Genomic DNA, 18807 nt, shown 5'->3' on the forward strand with positions numbered 1-18807 from the left:
AAGCCTGAATAGGTCAAGTCCAGGATGTAGACTGAAGAGGCTTTATAGAGCAAGCTGGAGTCAGGGCCGGTGGCAATCAGGAAGCAGTGGCAAGACAAGGCTGAGGTCTGGACGAGGAGAGAGTCAACGGCGTAGTCAAGTGATGCAGAGGTCCTGGCTTGGAGAGAGTCAATAACGTAGTTAGCAATGCAGAGATCCGGGCTTGGAGATAGTCAATAGAGTAGTCAGGCAATGCAGAGGTCCGGGCTTGGAGAGAGTCAATAGCGTAGTCAGGCAATGCAGAGGTCATGTCCAAGAAAGTAATATGAGGGAAAGTTAGGAATCAGGAATGCAGGAATAAAGGAGAACAGGAACTTGCGAGGAACAGGAAGCAGGAATGCAGGAGAATCACCAGGAGGCAACGAGTACACAACCAGCTTGAAGACCTGTTGCAAAAGCAATCCTTGGAAGTGGAGCCCGGCCTTAAGTACCGGAGCTCCACTGACGTCATCATTCGGGGCCGTGGCCAAGTTCTCGCCGCGGGCCCTTCATAAGACTCGATGCGTGCGCCTAGGGAGGGGCGAGCGCTGAACAGTGCCGTCTGTCCACGGGCCACGCAGAGAAGCCCGACGTGGAGCACAGGGATCCGTAGCTGAAGCTGAGGTACCGGGGTGGCCCGAGGACTGAGCCAACGGCCTACCATCGCCAGGGAAGGGGAACCAATCACTGGATTCATCTGAAAGAGGTGAGAGGGCCGGGCTGCGGGTCTGCTGCGGCCGGCACGCGTAACATGGTCCTCCTTTATAGTAAGTTTTTCTGTTTACCGATGGGTTCAGATAAGCATGGTATTGTCAGAAATTCTTCTCTCCAAATTTTTGAAGGTTTTGAAGGTTTTCATTGTTTATCATTCTTGTCTGCTTTGTCATAGGAATACTGGCTTTCTTTGTGCTGCACCAACCCTAAGTAGTGGAATGATATCACATAGGAAAGCTGTGTGCTCTGCTTCCTTCTGCTGGTAGGGGGACATAACCCACTTGTCTGGACTGGTGTAGCAGGATTCATGGAAAGAAAATTAACAGATAAGAAAACTTCACCTTCCCGGGAGTCATTCTGAGTTTCAAATTGGTAATCCTACTATTGAACGACATCTCCTTCTTCCTGTTGACTTGTCCTTGAAAGCTCTGGATATTATGTGATGGGAATTATTTACCATCATCTGTGTTTCTGAGGCTGGAGCTGGTGTGCCACTGAATTTTGTTTGTTTTCTAGACTGCAAATGTTATGCTGTTTTATACTGTTAATTTGTCACTTGCTTGGCTGTCTTTTCCCCTCTCTTTTTACAGGTTTTCTGAAACAGTTGCTGAACTATGACAATTTTGTGTCGGTGATAATGAACACTTTTAGGCAGGAGGTAGACGCTGAGAACAAGGAGCTGTTACAGGCAGTAAATCCACTGCCTCTAGTACTGAAAAAGGTAATGAGATTTGATGTAGTTGGTGAAAGGACACATATACAGAGAGATTTCTTCCATTCTGTGATTGTATGAAATGCTTAGTCCATCCTTATCTATGTGTGTATACTGACAACAAAAAAAATCTGGCAAAAACCATGATGGACAATCCACAAATCCAGTTTTGTAAGGAACTGGGGAACCTTTTGGGGAAGGGGGAGTCTCTTCCGAAGGGGTGGGCTCCACCTTAACCAGGGTGGAACCAGACTGCTGGCGCTAACCTTTAAAAAGGAGATAGAGCAGCTTTTAAACTAGAACAAAGGGGAAAGCCAACAGTTGCTCAGCAGCGCATGGTTCGGAGGGAGGTATCTTCAAAGGATACTAATGATGCATTATAATTAGGGCATCCAGACAGTGAGGTTCCAATAATAAGAAAAGTAGTCCAAGTGCCTGTAACTAAAAACTCACCTGAGCTAAAAAATTCTAACTTATCCCTATCAATTAAAAAGCAGAATGAAAATACAAGCAAAAAACAAACTTTGAAATGTTTGTATGCTAATGCCAGAAGTCTAAGAAGTAAGATCGGAGAATTAAAATGATTAGTAGTGAATGATTAAAAGACTTCAAAATTCTGATGTATAAATCACAACACAGAAGTCAAACCTCCTCTCCCAATATGTAAATAATATAATGTGGAGAGGGAAATTATATTCCCAAAAATATTAAAATAATTAATCAATATATGTAAATAAGGAAAAAGGTATCATAAAAATAAAGTGCCTACTAGTGTCAATCCACCATCTCCCGCCCACATAGGGCCACAAACGGTATCAGCTCTTATGGCACCATTAGTTGTAATCACATACTCACTCTCTTATACATATATGCATTTTTTTATTTTTAATCTTTTATATTATTTTATTTATTATGAAATCTCTAAAATTACTCAAATATATAGATACTTTTCTTCCACAAAATACTTAGCTCAATCACTGGCATATCGGTATCATATTTTCCGCTACTGTATAATAAATCATAAGTTGTTCCCTTACAGTACAACAGACTGTAATTCAGTAATTAATCTTTCATCTTTTGTTCTGTCTGAGCCTCAGGCTAATGTTTTGGCAAAAGGGTTATCATTTGTGCCCACCACTCGTTTCGACATTTTTGAGGTTGAAAAAATTTTCCATCAATTCATTAGACAATTGTGGTTGAAATTGTATTTTTGTAGACAACCCAATATAACAAATTTGGATCCTTCTATAGTTAGCCCAAAATCAACATGGTGCCCACCAGGTAATTTGGACCCAATAATTAATACATTTAAAGAATTGGTACTTAAGTATTTAAAAGCTTATAAATCCTTTTTCTCAGATGGTAGCGATTTTTGAGTTATCTAGCGAGCCCACCATTGTAATTAAAGCCGCTGATAAGGGGGGTGCCGTGGTGGTTATGGATACCGCTGATTATAAAGCTGAAGTGCAGCGACAAGTTGAAGGTCTGACATATTATAGTTCCTTACTATGTGACCCTACTGAGAGTGTGAAGTGTGAAATAGAATTGCTATTAGAGGAAGCTTTTTGTAAATCCTGGATAACTTCTCGTGAATGACGTTTTCTGACTGTAGATTTCCCCAAAATGCCAGTGATATACACACTGCCTAAAATTCATAAAACCTTGGTAAACCCCCCAGGACGTCCAATAATTTCCGCACGTGGCTCATTGTTAGAGCCATTATCAGTTTTTGTTGATAAATGTTTGGCTCCACTGGTTAAAGAATTGCCATCTTTTGTTAGGGATTCTACAGAGGTTATTAATCTGTTTAATGATTTGGCAAAGAAATTATTACCTGGTAAAGGGCTAGCTTTGGCAACTATAGATGTCGTGTCTTTGTATACGAACATCCCCCAAGGAGATGCTTTGCACATAATAGAATTGAAATTACAAAAGTCTATGGTAGGATGTCGTATACCTGTTACATTTATAAACACCTTGGCATCGATAGTTCTTCGTAATAACTTCTTTATGTTCAATGGGTCCTATTTTTTACAAACAAAGGGGATAGCGATGGGGGCAACCTTAGCCCCCGATGTAGCAAATTTATATATGGGGTATTTTGAAGATACTTGGTTGCCTGTTAACCCTTTCCTGAATCATATTAAGCTGTGGAAACGCTATATTGATGACATCATAGTAGTTTGGGAAGGGTCTTCTAAGGTTTTTGATAATTTCATGCAGTGGTTAAATGCTTGTGATCTGAATTTGAGTTTTACTTTCAATTTTAGGGAAAGGGGTTTACCTTACTTAGATATTTTTATTTCAATCCATGAGTTTGATTTTGATTTCACCTTGTATCGTAAGCCCTTGCATAGGAACACATTATTACGTTATGACAGCTGTCTGTTCGAGTTTTGAAGAGACTCGTGATGGTGCATCTGTGTGCTCTACTAAACTTGGGCATTTTCCATGTGGTATATGCTCAGTTTGTGAGCAATCTTGCTCAGGAGCTATTCTTCCCCATTTTAAGGGGGGTACATTTCGTTTACGAGTAAACACTAATTGTGCTTCGATTAGAGCTATATACGGTTTATTTATTTATTTAACATTTTTATATACCGAGGTTCTGGTAACAATGTTACTAATCACTTCGGTTTACATATAACTTTGGGATGACATAAGATATGTGTCTTACAGAGAACAAGGAGATGAAGAACTGGGAAATGATTAAGTTACATAACACATTATGAGAAACAACATTTTAAATTAATGAATGTAACTGGGAAATGAATTAAGTTACATAACACATTATGAGAAACAACATTTTAAATTAATGAATCTAACATACTAGCGAATATTATCAATCAAGTGAAAGTCATGTAACAGGTGGATAATCGTTAGCAGGGGAAATTGCATTTGATTCTGGATTAATTAAGCAGTGGACACATGATGTGATGACCACGGTAGGAGAGTGATAGTAAAGTCCAACTCAAGCGTATGCTTGGTTTATGGTGTCCTTGTCCATTACTGTATATAGGAAAAACTAAAAGATGTTTATGTACACGGATGATTGAGCATCGTAGTGCGATTGTTAGAAATCGCTTAGAGGCACCTTTGGTACAACACTGTTTAGATCAGCGGCATATTTTTGAGGATTTAAAATTTGCTGTAATTGAGCAACCAAAACCTCTCTCTCTGGGAAGGGATTTTGACAGATATTTGTTGCAGTGTGAACTCAGATGGATTCATTGGTTTGATACTGTGGCGCCTAAGGGGCTGAACAAGTCAGTATTTTGATTGGTCAAATATGGTGTTTGATTGACAGGAGGTGATGACGTAGAATTTCTGGTTAGACTGGGCAATATTGAGCATTTTGGCACCATTGAAAAGTATGCCCGGAAAATGTCATAATGCCTCTGTATCGCTCCATGGTGAGACCGCACCTTGAATACTGTGTACAATTCTGGTCACCGCATCTCAAAAAAGATATAATTGTGATGGAGAAGGTACAGAGAAGGGCTACCAAAATGATAAGGGGAATGGAACAACTCCCCTATGAGGAAAGACTAAAGAGGTTAGGACTTTTCAGCTTGGAGAAGAGACGACTGAGGGGGGATATGATAGAGGTGTTTAAAATCATGAGAGGTCTAGAACGGGTAGATTTGAATCGGTTATTTACTCTTTCGGATAGTAGAAAGACTAGGGGGCACTCCATGAAGTTAGCATGGGGCACATTTAAAACTAATCGGAGAAAGTTCTTTTTTACTCAACGCACAATTAAACTCTGGAATTTGTTGCCAGAGAATATGGTTAGTGCAGTTAGTATAGCTGTGTTTAAAAAAGGATTGGATAAGTTCATTACCTGCTATTAAGTTCACTTAGAGAATAGCCACTGCCATTAGCAATGGTTACATGGAATAGGCTTAGTTTTTGGGTACTTATGGCCTGGATTGGCCACTGTTGGAGACAGGATGCTGGGCTTGATGGACCCTTGGTCTGACCCAGTATGGCATTTTCTTATGAGTTTTTTGTGTTCCATATAAGGTAAGAAACTGTTTATTGGGCTGCCAGTTTGCTACATAGTGTTCACAATGGGGGGGAGAGAGAGAGAGAGAGAGAGAGAGAGAGAGAGAGAGAGAGAGAGAGAGAGAGAGAGAGAGAGACTTGCTATAGTGTCTCTTCCCTAGACAGGTATTTGTATCCCTATGAGAGGCCCACCTAGTAACTCGAGGTGGGGATTACATAACACATTATTGCTCCATAAAATTGTCATTTATTCCACCCAGGAACTTTCTCTTTAGCATGTCCCAATGAAATGTGTATTAGTGTAGGGGGTTGGGGGCCACTTTCACATTCAACATGAGACGTACGAACAGAACAGTGGTCTCTTGTGAAGATTTGATGGCCTTCGGAGTGAGGAAACTCACTCCAAGATGAGATTTGGACAATGTTCTCTCCACCTAGCTTGTTGTTGCCCAGGTAGAGTGTCCATCATAAACCTTTACCGGCCTCTAGCGCACAATGTACCACTAACTTCGTGGCACATGATAACTCTTTCCTACTTTACATATGCTCCGCCCCCTGAATACAAAATTAAAAATTCGCAAATCGTGTTAACGGCTGTTAGCGGAATTATCTCCTGCAGTAACTCCTTGGAAAATGACCCCCATAGACTTAATTGCAGCACAGAGACATGGTAGAAGGAGGATAACCAATGGGACAGTGCTATACCGGGGTACAAATTATATCGTGATGACAGAGAGGAGCACCCGGGAGGCGGTGTAGCACTTTATGTTCGAGATGCCATAGAGCCCAACAGGATAAGCATCCTGCATGAGACTAAATGCACAATCGAATCTTTATGGGTAGAAATCCCTTGTGTGTTGGGGAAGACTATAATGATAGGAGTATACTACTGTCCACCTGGTCAAGATGGGGAGATGGACAGTGAAATGCTAAGAGAAATTAGGGAAGCTAACCAAATTGGTAGTGCGGTAATAATGGGAGATTTCAATTACTCCAATATTGACTGGGTAAACGTTTCATTGGGACATGCTAAAGAGAAAGTTCCTGGGTGGAATAAATGACAATTTTATGGAGCAATTGGTTCAGGAACCGATGAGAGAAGAAGCAATTTTAGATCTAATTCTCATTGGAACACAGGATTTAATGAGAGAGATAATGGTGGTTGGGCCACTTGGCAATAGTGATCATAATATGATCAAATTTGAATTAATGAGTGGAAGGGGGACAGTAAGCAAATCCACGGCTCTTGTGCTAAACTTTCAAAAGGGAAACTTTGATAAAATGAGAAAAATAGAAAAAAAACTGAAAGGAGAAGCTACAAAGGTAAAAACTGTGCAAGAGGCATGGTCATTGTTAAAAAATACCATCCTAGAAGCCTTATCTTCTCTAATAGCCCCTTTAACCCTCGATCATCTAATGGTCCAACTGTATTCCACACATTAAGAAAGGTGGAAGGAAGGCAAAACGATTACCAGCACGGTTAAAAGGGGAGGTGAATGAAGCTATTTTAGCAAAAAGATCTTCATTCAAAAAACTGGAAGAAGGATCCAACAGAAGAAAATAGGATATTGCATAAGCGTTGGCAAGTTAAATGTAAGACATTGATAAGACAGGCTAAGAGAGAATTTGAAAAGAAGTTGGCCGTAGAGGCAAAAACTCACAGTAAAATCTTTTTTAAATATATCCGAAGCAGAAAGCCTGGGAGGGAGTCAGTTGGACCATTAGATGATCGAGGGTTTAAAGGGGCTATTAGAGAAGATAAGGCCATCGCGGAAAGATTAAACAATTTCTTTGCTTTGGTGTTTACTGAAGAGGATGTTGGGGAGATACCCGTACCGGAGAAGGTTTTCATGGGAATGATTCAGATGGACTGAACCAAATCACAGTGCACCTAGAAGATGTGGTAGGCCTGATTGACAAACTGAAGAGTAGTAAATCACCTGGACCAGATGGTATACACCCCAGGGTTCTGAAGGAACTAAAAAAATGAAATTTCAGACCTATTAGTAGAAATTTGTAAACTATCATTAAAATCATCCATTTTACCTGAAGACTGGAGGGTGGATAATGTAACCCCAATATTTATAAAGGGCTCCAGGGGCAATCCAGGAAACTACAGACCAGTTAGCCTGACTTCAGTGCCAGGAAAGATAGTGGAAAGTGTTCTAAATGTTGTGAAAGGTGGTTTTGGTGTGCCCATGGGCCTCAGCCCGACCCCGGCTGTCCAGGGCCGAACCAACGGTTGACGGTGGCTCCGCATGGCTGGACACTCTACCCTCCGCCAGGCCGGCAAGCTCCCATGGCCAAACATCTGAGGATGTTGGAAAGTGAATGGTCCTCCGACCATTCCGGGCCCTTTCGGACCTGCTGCGAGCAGCATGGAGCAGCAGGCCTGGCCTGAGGTTGAGGGCAGACGGACCTTGACACGAAGACACTGTGGTTGATGCAACGGCATCACATGGAACGAAGACACTTGGTTGAAGACATGACACCAGGGCTATGAAGACATAACTGTGGATTGATGCGACGGCATCCAGGAACGAGAGACATGGCTGATGTAACGGCATTCAGGAACAAGACACATGGCTGATGCAACGGCATCCAGAGAAGAGACATCCAAAGGAGGCAAGACAAGGCATGGACATTGGCACTGTCTCTCAGGGCGCCCTACTCAGGCCACCCACGGGACTGAGTCGCGGACCACCCTGTCCGTTATGCGCCCTACACAGGCCCAAGGCTGGTCACGGACCACGACGGGAGCGGGACAGCACAGGAAGACACATCAGGACCAGACGGCTCAGGAGCACAGGACAACCATCCACCGGCAGGCAGCCCACCCAGGAATACTGCATCTGAGGGACTCCCGGCCTACCGGTACCAGAAGGCTCAAGAGCAGAGACGAGGCATGGCTTTGGGAAAGAACATCCAGGAAGGCAGGAACACCAGGACGAAGGCTGAAGAAACCTGGACATGGACCTCAGGCGAAGACATGGAACGAGGAACAAGACATGGCATGGCAAAGCATGACGAGACGACATCAGTGAGGAGCTCCACAAGAAGAAGACCTTACATAGTCTCTGGCAGGCCGGAGTCTCCAGAGCAAAGACTGGAACACAATGCAAGGCAAAGCACAATGAGCGAAGCAGCCCTTTATAGGGCTCAAGCAGGAAGTAGTCCACAAGGTGGGGCCCAGACACTTCCTGTGTCTGGCCCTTTAAGTAAGGTAGAGAGACGCGGCCGCGCGTCTAAGGAAGCAGGAGCAGGGCTGTGCAGGACCGCGGACAGCGGCCTGCACAGCGTCTGGCGTCAGACACTGAATCGCAGCAGGAGAGAGCCTGGACACAGGCTCCGACGAGTGCAGCGGCTCCAGCCGCTGCCGGAGGCCCCAGGGGCGGCTCCTGCCACCACTTCCAGCCCAGGGCTTTTGCGGCCTCCAGCCACGAAGATGTCGATCGCATCGGGGGCATCCCAGCTCCGAAGACAGCCGCGGCTCCGGCCGCGGAGGAGGAAGGAAGTCCAGGGTGGCCTCCGGGCCACGTGGGAAGGCCAATGGCGGCGTCCTGCCGCATCGGCGAAGAAAGCTGCGTGGTGAATCCGTGCCTGCTCGCGGGGGAACCCGCGGGCAGGGCAATTCATAACACTAGATATCAAAATCAGAGAACATATAGAAAGACATGGTTTAATGGAACAAACTCAGCATGGCTTTACCCAAGGCAAGTCTTGCCTCACAAATCTGCTTCACTTTTTTGAAGGAGTTAATAAACATGTAGATAAAGGTGAACCGGTAGATGTAGTATATTTGGATTTTCAGAAGGCATTTGACAAAGTTCCTCATGAGAGGCTTCTAGGAAACGCAAAATGTCATGGGATTGGTGGCGATGTCCTTTCGTCGATTACAAACTGGCTAAAAGACAGGAAACAGAGAGTAGGATTAAATGGACAATTTTCTGAGTGGAGAAGAGTGGGCAGTGAAGTGCCTCAGGATCTGTATTGGGACCCGTACTTTTAAATATACTTATAAATGATCTGGAAAGAAATACGTCAAGTGAAGTAATCAAATTTGCAGATGATACAAAATTGTTCAGAGTAGTTAAATCACAAGCAGATTGTGATAAATTGCAGGAAGATCTTGTGAGACTGGAAAATTGGGCATCCAAATGGCAGATGAAATTTAATGTGGACAAGTGGAAGGTGATGCATATAGGGAAAAATAACCCATGCTATAGTTACACAATGTTAGGTTCCATATTAGGAGCTACCACCCAAGAAAGGGATCTAGGCATCATAGTGAATAACACATTGAAATCATCGGTTCAGAGTACTGTGGCAGTCAAAAAAGCAAACAGAATGTTGGGAATTATTAGAAAGGGAATGGTGAATAAAACGGAAAATGTCATAATGCCTCTGTATCGCTCCATGGTAAGACCGCACCTTGAATACTGTGTACAATTCTGGTTGCCGCATCTCAAAAAAGATATAGTTGCGATGGAGAAGGTACAGAGAAGGGAAACCAAAATAATGAAGGGTGTGCTGGCTCAATAAGAAACATCCGAGTTTCTCTCATCCAGACAGCTAACATTCCTTCCCAATCAGTCCTCAGACAAAGATCCTTTAAGTTTGAAATTATTTATTGTACAAGTAATTTTTTTTATTTATTTAATATTTATTCAATTTCAACATTCAATAATACAAGATCCATCTTGGTTAGGAAAAGCATTTGGAAGGAAATCATAAATTCAGTTTAAACTTAATTATCAAACAATTACATCCACAATGCTATTATTCAGTCCTCAATTATAAGGAGACAGTTTAGACAAAAATTTAAAGAAAATTATCTTATATCAATAGTGTACCATGCAACGTACTTTACATATTATAGGGCTCACTGAACCTATGGAACCTATGGAGTCTCCAACTCAGGGTCCCCCCACTTGTGTTTTATCACTCAGAAAAATTAATAATTGAGGGGGAGTATAAAACACAAAGGACTTACCCTTGTATCCTATACAACATTTACATGGATATTTAAGACAATAAGTTGCCCCTATTTGGAGAACCTTTGCCCTAAGTAGAAGAAATTGTCTCCTCCTCTTTTGTGTTGATTTAGAAAAGTCTGGGTAGACTCTTGTGGTTAAAGTCAGAAATGGTTCCAACCTATGTTTAAAAAATAAGCGAAACACCCAGACACGATCAGTCTCAAAAACAAAAGTGGTTAATAATGTAGCACTCTATACCAGTGGTTCTCAACCTTTTTTCTGTCGGGACACACCTGACAGATGGTTCTCACATGCGTGACACACTGACCCATGATCGTCACAGGGCTAGATGTAAATGTACAGTTTGCATCTACGGGAACCCCCCTGATCCACAATAATGGATGTAAAGCAGAATTATGACATTCCCCATTCAACTCACTCTACAAAAAAGATATTCTGGTTCTGGTGTCATCTCAGTAACAGCAACTCAAACTCCTTCTACTTTCAGGCTCAATAGCCCTACTTATGAAAAGACAGCAGTTTACCACCAATGCATGTCCTCTTGAGAAAACGCAACAAATAAGACTGATAAAACACTTACATGCTAGTAAAATATCTCTGTAACAGACACAGAACCGACCTAACATACTCCCAGGATCTGTAGTAATGCACATAAACTAATCCACACACAGTTACACCTGTATTATGGAATACACTCAATAGGGATGTGAATCGTTTTAGGACGATTAAAATTATCGTCCGATAATTTTAATATCGTCTTAAACCGTTATGGAACACAATACAATACAGATTCTAACGATTTATCGTTATAAATCGTTAGAATCGTGAGCCGGCACACTAAAACCCCCTAAAACCCACCCCCGACCCTTTAAATTAAATCCCCCACCCTCCCGAACCCCCCCCAAATAACTTAAATAACCTGCGGGTCCAGCGGCGGTCCGGAACGGCAGCGGTCCGGAACGGGCTCCTGCTCCTGCATCTTGTCGTCTTCGGCCGGCGCCATTTTCCAAAATGGCGCCGAAAAATGGCGGCGGCCATAGACGAAAAAGATTGGACGGCAGGAGGTCCTTCCGGACCCCCGCTGGACTTTTGGCAAGTCTCGTGGGGGTCAGGAGGCCCCCCACAAGCTGGCCAAAGTTCCTGGAGGTCCAGCGGGGGTCAGGGAGCGATTTCCCGCCGCGAATCGTTTTCGTACGGAAAATGGCGCCGGCCATACGCGTATGGCCGGCGCCATTTTCCGTATGGAAATGGCGCCGGCAGGAGATCGACTGCAGGAGGTCGTTCAGCGAGGGTTCCGGCGCCTCGCTGAACGACCTCCTGCAGTCGATCTCCTGCCGGCGCCATTTTCCGTACGAAAACGATTCGCGGCGGGAAATCGCTCCCTGACCCCCGCTGGACCTCCAGGAACTTTTGGCCAGCTTGTGGGGGCCTCCTGACCCCCACGAGACTTGCCAAAAGTCCAGCGGGGGTCCGGAAGGACCTCCTGCCGTCCAATCTTTTTCGTCTATGGCCGCCGCCATTTTTCGGCGCCATTTTGGAAAATGGCGCCGGCCGAAGACGACAAGATGCAGGAGCAGGAGCCCGTTCAGGACCGCTGCCGTTCCGGACCGCCGCTGGACCCGCAGGTTATTTAAGTTATTTGGGGGTGGGGGATTTAATTTAAAGGGTCGGGGGTGGGTTTTAGGGGGTTTTAATGTGCCGGTTTTTCGATTTTTCGATTTTTTAACGATTTTTCACGATTTTTCACGATATTTTACCCCCCCAAACGGCAACAATACGATTCCCTCCCCCTCCCAGCCGAAATCGATCGTTAAGACGATTGAGGACACGATTCACATCCCTAACACTCAAACAGGAGCAACCCTATCTATGAAAAGGCAACACTACAAATATTAAATCAGGCCCTAAAAACCAATACACCTCTTATTAGGAAAACAGAACTAGCAAGCAGCTATAGATCCCCACACAGAAATAATTGTAAAACTATACTAATAAGCAGAATAAATGTTTCACAACAACTATGAACAGAATAACATCCAACAATTAAAAACTCATAAAAACTATTAAAAATTCTCCAAACACCAATAAAATATTTCAAAAAAGCAGACACATCACATAATATTAAATAATTAAAATAGCAGTCAATCAAGAAAAATAAACTTAAAAAGCCACCTTTACTTACCCCCTCCAGCAGCTCTCCTACTCCTCTTCCATGCAGGTTGTAGCACACACCAGAAGCAGCAGTAGTGGCTAAGCTCTATACTCATGGTCCTCTTCCTTAGGGCCCATGTCTCTCACACACACACACACCATACCAGTCATGCCCCCATGACCAGTTTCTGTCTCTCACACACCAATCATCTCCCAGTCTTTGACAAACACACCAGTCACCTTCCTGAACAGTTTCTCTCATGCCATACACACACACACAGGCTTCCCACTCCCGTGTTCCACTTACATATATGGGCTTCTCACTCTCATAATCACTTTCTCTTTCTCACATACACTCACCAGTCTCTCACTCCCATGCTTGTTCTCTCCACATGCACAGGCTTCTCATTCCCATAATCACTTTCTTTCTCTCCCACATACACACACAGCAGTCACCTGATCTCTCTCATGCATACACACACACAGGCTTCCCACTCCCATGTTCTCTTTCAGATATACAGGCTTCTCACTCCCATGCTGTATCTCACACACTCCCAGCTTTCTCACTCCCATGCTCACTCTTCACATGCACAGGCTTCTTATTCCCATAATCACTTTCTTTCTCTCTCTCACATACACACACCAGTCACCTGATCTCTCTCATGCATATACACACACACATAGGCTTCCCACTCTCATGTTCTCTTTCAGATATACAGGCTTCTCACTCCCATGCTGTGTCTCACACACACACAGGTTTCTCACTCCCATGCCCACTCTTCACCTGCACAGGCTTCTCATTCCCATAATCACTTTCTCTCTCTCTCTCTCTCACACACACCCGTCACCTGATCTCTCTCATGCATACACACACACACAGGCTTCCCACTTCCATGTTCTGTCTTACATACACAGGCTTCTCCCTCCCATGCTGTGTCTCACACACACCCAGGTTCTCACTCCCATGCTCACTCTCTTCACATGCACAGGCTTCTCATTCCCATAATCACTTTCTCTGTTACACACACACACACACCCACCCAGTCTCTCTCTCATTTCCATGCTCGCTCTCCACGTGCACAGGCTTCTCATTCCCTGAATCACATTCTCTCTCTCACATTCACATCAGTCACATCGTCACCTTACCAACCAGTCTCTCTCATATACATGCACACACAAAGGCTTCCCACTCCCATGCTCTCTCTCACATAATCAGGCTTCTCACTCCCATGCTTTCTTTCACATACACCCCCACAACACCAGGCTTCTTACTCCCATGCTTTCTCACATACCCAGATTTCTCACTTCCATGCTTTTTTTTTCTCTCTCTCTCTCACACACACACACACACACACATCCCTGACTGTCTCACTCTCACATACACATCAGTCATCTCCTTGAGCAGTCACTTTCATTGTCTCTCACATATACACATACATCAGCTCTCTGACCAGTTTCTCTCAATCACACACATGCTCTCGATCAAATACATTCTCTCACTTACACACAGGCTGGGTGGCTGTTTCTCTCTCTTTCTGTCACTCACTTCCTCTCCCCACCCCGAGCACAAACGGTAGCTGCTCCTCCTCCTCCAGCCCCCGCAGACCAAGAAGGAAGAATTCCATCGATCGCGGGAGGCTCATGCTGCTCTCTCCTTTCCCTTCCGCTTTCTCCCCCAGAGCAGGAAGATCATCTGCCTCTCCTGCTGCCACCGGACTCCTGCTATCTTCGGGCGTCGGGCCGTATGGTCCGCTGAACTTCCTGTCGGGGGGGGGGGGGGGGTAGCGGAAGCGCAGCGCACAACGTCCGCTTCCTCCCCCCCCCCCCCAGCAGGAAGATCGGTGGACCATACGGCCCGATGCCCGAAGATAGCAGGAGTCCGGTGGCAGCAGGAGAGGCAGCTGATCTTCCTGCATTGGGGGGAGGAAGCGGAAGCTGCGCGCGGCGCTTCCGCTCCCCCCCGAACAGGAAGACCGGTTGGCCATACGGCCGCAGCAGCGCTTCCCCATGTGTGCCGTGATGGCGCGCGAGGCGTGGGTTCTCTTGCGGCACGGCCTTTCTTCTTCCCGCGCACCACTTCCTGTTCCGGGTCCGGGGGGGAATGCAGGCGCGGGAAGAAGAAAAGGCCAGCCGCGGATGCCACAGCTTTTTTTTTTTTGCACCGCTGCCGTTCCCGCTGGGCTTGAACGTGCTGATAGCCCGGCGGCAACGGCAGCAGGGAAGAACGAGCAGCGGGAGGGACCGGGAGCCACGCGACACACCTGCCGGTGTGTCGCGACACACTAGTGTGTCGTGACGCACCGGTTGAGAACCGCTGCTCTATACCATATCACTGTCAGATGTTTCCAAAATTCTGGAAACATCCGAACTAGTTTCTAACTTATCCATAACCTGTGCTCCCTCCTGCTCTTCCTGTTGTACTCCTCTTTTATACATTGGAATATAGTAAATCTTAGCTAAGGGTGGTATTGTGTTTTCTGGTACTTTAAGAACTTCAAGTAAATATTTCTTGAACATTTTTTTAGGTGATATATGTGGCAACATTGGAAAATTGACAAAACGAAGATTTCTCTTTCTATTAACATTTTCTAAATTCTCCAATTTCATTTGCAATATTTGATTTTCTTTTATCATTGCTTCTTGTACCAGTTTTGTACTATCTAAATCTCCTTTAATTTTCTCTAGATCTTTTATTTCTTTATCCTTTCTCATCTCCATATTAATTATATTTACCTGTAAATTATTCACTTTTTCTATAACAGGATTAACTTGAGCTACTACAGAATTTTGTAAGCTCACTATAGCTTCCATTATTACATCCAATGTAACTACTTCAGGTTTACTTATCTGTGGGACACTTATTTTAGGCAAATAAACAGAGTTGTCCATCTTTATTGGATCCTGGTGGGGGCTTCCTTGAACTAAATTCAGTGAGGTGGTCTGTCCTGTTCGGACTTCCACTGGACTTTCCATCTCAGACAAATCCAGGGACTTTGGACCTGCTAGTGGAGACCCTAACTCTGCGATTTCCGCAGGTGGGCCCTCCCTCCAAAGCCCATGGGTTGTAGATGTAGCCGGATTTACAGGTGGTTCCCTTTGGATCGGGGATAAAGATGTTGATAGGTCCGATGGAGAGACCTCAGAAATAAATTCAAGGGGTCCCTCCACCTGCGCCACTTCCGATCTTACTGTACGTTGCACGTGGGTGTCCATAGGTCCTTTTATAGAAGTGCCAGGGATACTGGCAGGCTCAATTCTCTCCTTGGCTCTTCTTTTTCTTACGGAATGAGGCATAATTTAAACAGGCAAAACAACTCAGAACCTGACAGGACTCCCATGTAAAGTACAAAATGTTCTTGGCTCCTTATTGGGGGAGATGAGGTAATGAGAGGGTTACTTACAGTTAAGAAGATAGAGCAGTACCATTCAAAATCCTCTCAAATCCGACACAAAGCCGTGCGCCCCTTGGGAAAGCGCGGCTTAGGACAAGCGCCGGCGATGACAAGCGCCGCTGCTGGGCTGTTTTTATGGGCCTTGATGTCCCGCCTCGATGATGTCACAGGTGGGCGGGGTTAGCAGCGTCGTCGGGGCTGGGTAGCCTCACCTCGATAGCCTCAGGGCTAGGCCGCCCTCACCCCCGCAGGTATTCTCAAAAGGGACCCTCTCTCCTCCTTCTCCGCAGGAAACTTTTGCTGCTGGGCCGTTTTTATGGGCCTCGACGTCCTGCCTCGATGATGTCACAGGTGGGCGGGGTTAGCAGCGTCGTCGGGGCCGGGTAGCCTCACCTCGATAGCCTCAGGGCCGGGCCGCCCTCACCCCAGCAGGTATTCTCAGAAGGGACCCTCTCTCCTCCTTCTCCGCAGGAAAGTTTCGCTGCTGGGCCGTTTTTATGGGCCTCGACGTCCCACCTCGATGACGTCACAGGTGGGCGGGGTTAGCAGCATCGTCGGGGCCAGGTAGCCTCACCTCGATAGCCTCAGGGCCAGGCCGCCCTCACCCCTGCAGGTATTCTCAGAAGGGACCCTCTCTCCTCCTTCTCCGCCTGTACAAGTAATTTTTAATTACTTACAATTGTTGCTTCCAAACGTATAGCCCCAGGCAAAGATCTTTGTAGCTGGAATACTTAGGAGAGGGGAGAACGGAGTTTCTTGGGATTCAAGGTGAGAAGACAAAAGGGTTCTGAAGCTGATTTAATCTTTAGAAATAAAGCGATAAGTAGGAATGTAAAAAAGCCGATCATATCACAGAGCTTTACAAGTGCTCCTGGCTTTGAAACCGCATGGTCGAGACTGAAACAGTCCTAGAGAGTTATTACAGAAAACGTCTCCACAAGCTGGGGACAGGGGCAAGGTCCAATGGCAGTGAGCCAAGGACCCATGTGACACAGGGGAAGCATGAAGGGCAGTCTCTTGAGCCAATAAGGCACTTAAGAAAACTCAAGTTGGATTGAGAGGGCATGCAGACTCTTCCCAAGTGAGAGAAAGCAAGAGGGGAGTGTTTTCTCTTAAGGGCAAAGTTCCTCTTAAAGGCAGGGCTCCCAGACTTTTATCATGGGTTACAAAAAGTGTTTCAATATCAAGAGTTCCCGGAAGGGAGGGCTGCAGTAAACACAGTTAAGCTACAGTTTATACAGATACAGGGTATGTACCCACTGCTGGGGACAGAACACTCCCCTTCTGGTATCACAAGATACCACTATATCAGTTCTTATATCATTATGCAACAGTGCAAAGTCCATTGTGACTGGATCTTTCGACATTCAAGGAAGTTTAAGATCATCTCGGTCATCCAGGCGACGTCTTCTTCAAAAGGTATCAGCAAGCTGAAATGAGAGACAGACAACACAAAGAGAGAAAGAGTCTCTGGAGTGGACAACGGTCCACGGAGTTCAAGTTTCTTCATGTGGCATGAGGAGCACCACCTCATTGATAGGCCAGTAGAAGATCTTGGATCACCACTTGCTTCGATACTGGAGAGTACTCTTTCTTACGACAGATCCAAAAGGAGTTGGCAAACTGTTAGACTTGTTTCCATTGACGCTTGTGGAGCTCCCCGCTGTCAGGTTTCCATGTGGCACAGGAATGTTCATAGTCTTTTGCATTAAAGGCATGACAGATGCAGTGTTCAACTCTTTACAGGTTCCTACGAAGTCGGTTCCACAGTTGGAGTGGGTCTGGGTGGCTGAGCCCCAGAGTTGAGCGTATACATGGAACCTTCTTTTCTGGTTGTAGATGTAGCTCAGTACTACTTTGCTGTCCATGTGAAGATGGACGGCATTAATTCAAATGTCCGTTTCGGCTGTTGTTAACTCCACTGTTCCACTGCTAGCGCTGCTCCACACAATTCTAGACGTGGTATGGTGTGGTTAGGCTGTTGTGCTAGCTTGGCCTTGCTGAAGATGAAGTCCCCATGCACCGTTCCTTCTGTGTCTTTCTCTCTCAAAAAGGCTACCGCAGCTATGGCCTTACAGATGCGTCTGAGAAGATGCTGATCTCTTTGCAGCTGGCTGTATTGAGTGGCATTAGAACATGGGTGCGTGGTATGGGGAACTGTTCAAGCACTTTTGGGGAGCTCTTCCACTTTTCCCATTCTGGCTTCATTGCTTGAGGTAGTGGGGTGTCCCACTCGGTAGCACTTGAAAGCTCTCTTAACAAGGCTCTTCCTTGAACCAATCCATAGTTTTGCCCACATTCTTTCCAAGGCCTCATTCTCACCAAGGAGAACAAGCCTTACATGCCTTGGACTGTAAGCGTGCGCTAGCCTTTTACTTATACCGCACGGCAGTCCACAGGAAATCCACTCAACTCTTTGTATCTTATGATCCAAACAAACCGGGGTAAAGCAGTGGGTAAATATACTCTATCCAACTGGTTAGCAGATTGCATACAGTTTTGCTATGAAAAAGCAGGCCTTCCTCTCCAAGGGCGAGTAAATGCACATTCAGTAAGAGCGATGTCAACCTCAGTAGCACACTATCGTTCAGTGCCAATATGTAAAGCAGCAACATGGAGTTCTCTTCACACCTTTGCAGCTCATTACTGCTTAGACAAACAAGGATGACAAGATTCAGCCCTATGGACAATCTGTCTTAAGGAACTTGTTTCCAGTATAATCCCAACTCCTTCTACATCCAACCTGCTGTGATCTTCGGCTGCCTCATTTTCACCAACAATACTTCAGTGTTGCTTCACTACAAAATGACTCAGC

General features: G+C 45.2%; 1 protein-coding gene across 1 annotated transcript in view; it reads left to right on the forward strand.

Moving 5' to 3' along the window:
- MEI1 (meiotic double-stranded break formation protein 1) overlaps positions 1-18807 on the forward strand; it is an 888987-nt gene that overhangs the window by 212002 nt on the left and 658178 nt on the right. The window contains exon 7 of the mRNA XM_029587121.1: positions 1323-1453. Coding sequence (XP_029442981.1) covers positions 1323-1453 — 131 coding nt within the window. The remainder of the gene's footprint in view (positions 1-1322; positions 1454-18807) is intronic.

This window comes from Rhinatrema bivittatum, chromosome 2 (assembly GCF_901001135.1).
Source record: "Rhinatrema bivittatum chromosome 2, aRhiBiv1.1, whole genome shotgun sequence".
Classification (NCBI taxonomy): Eukaryota; Metazoa; Chordata; class Amphibia; order Gymnophiona; family Rhinatrematidae; genus Rhinatrema; species Rhinatrema bivittatum.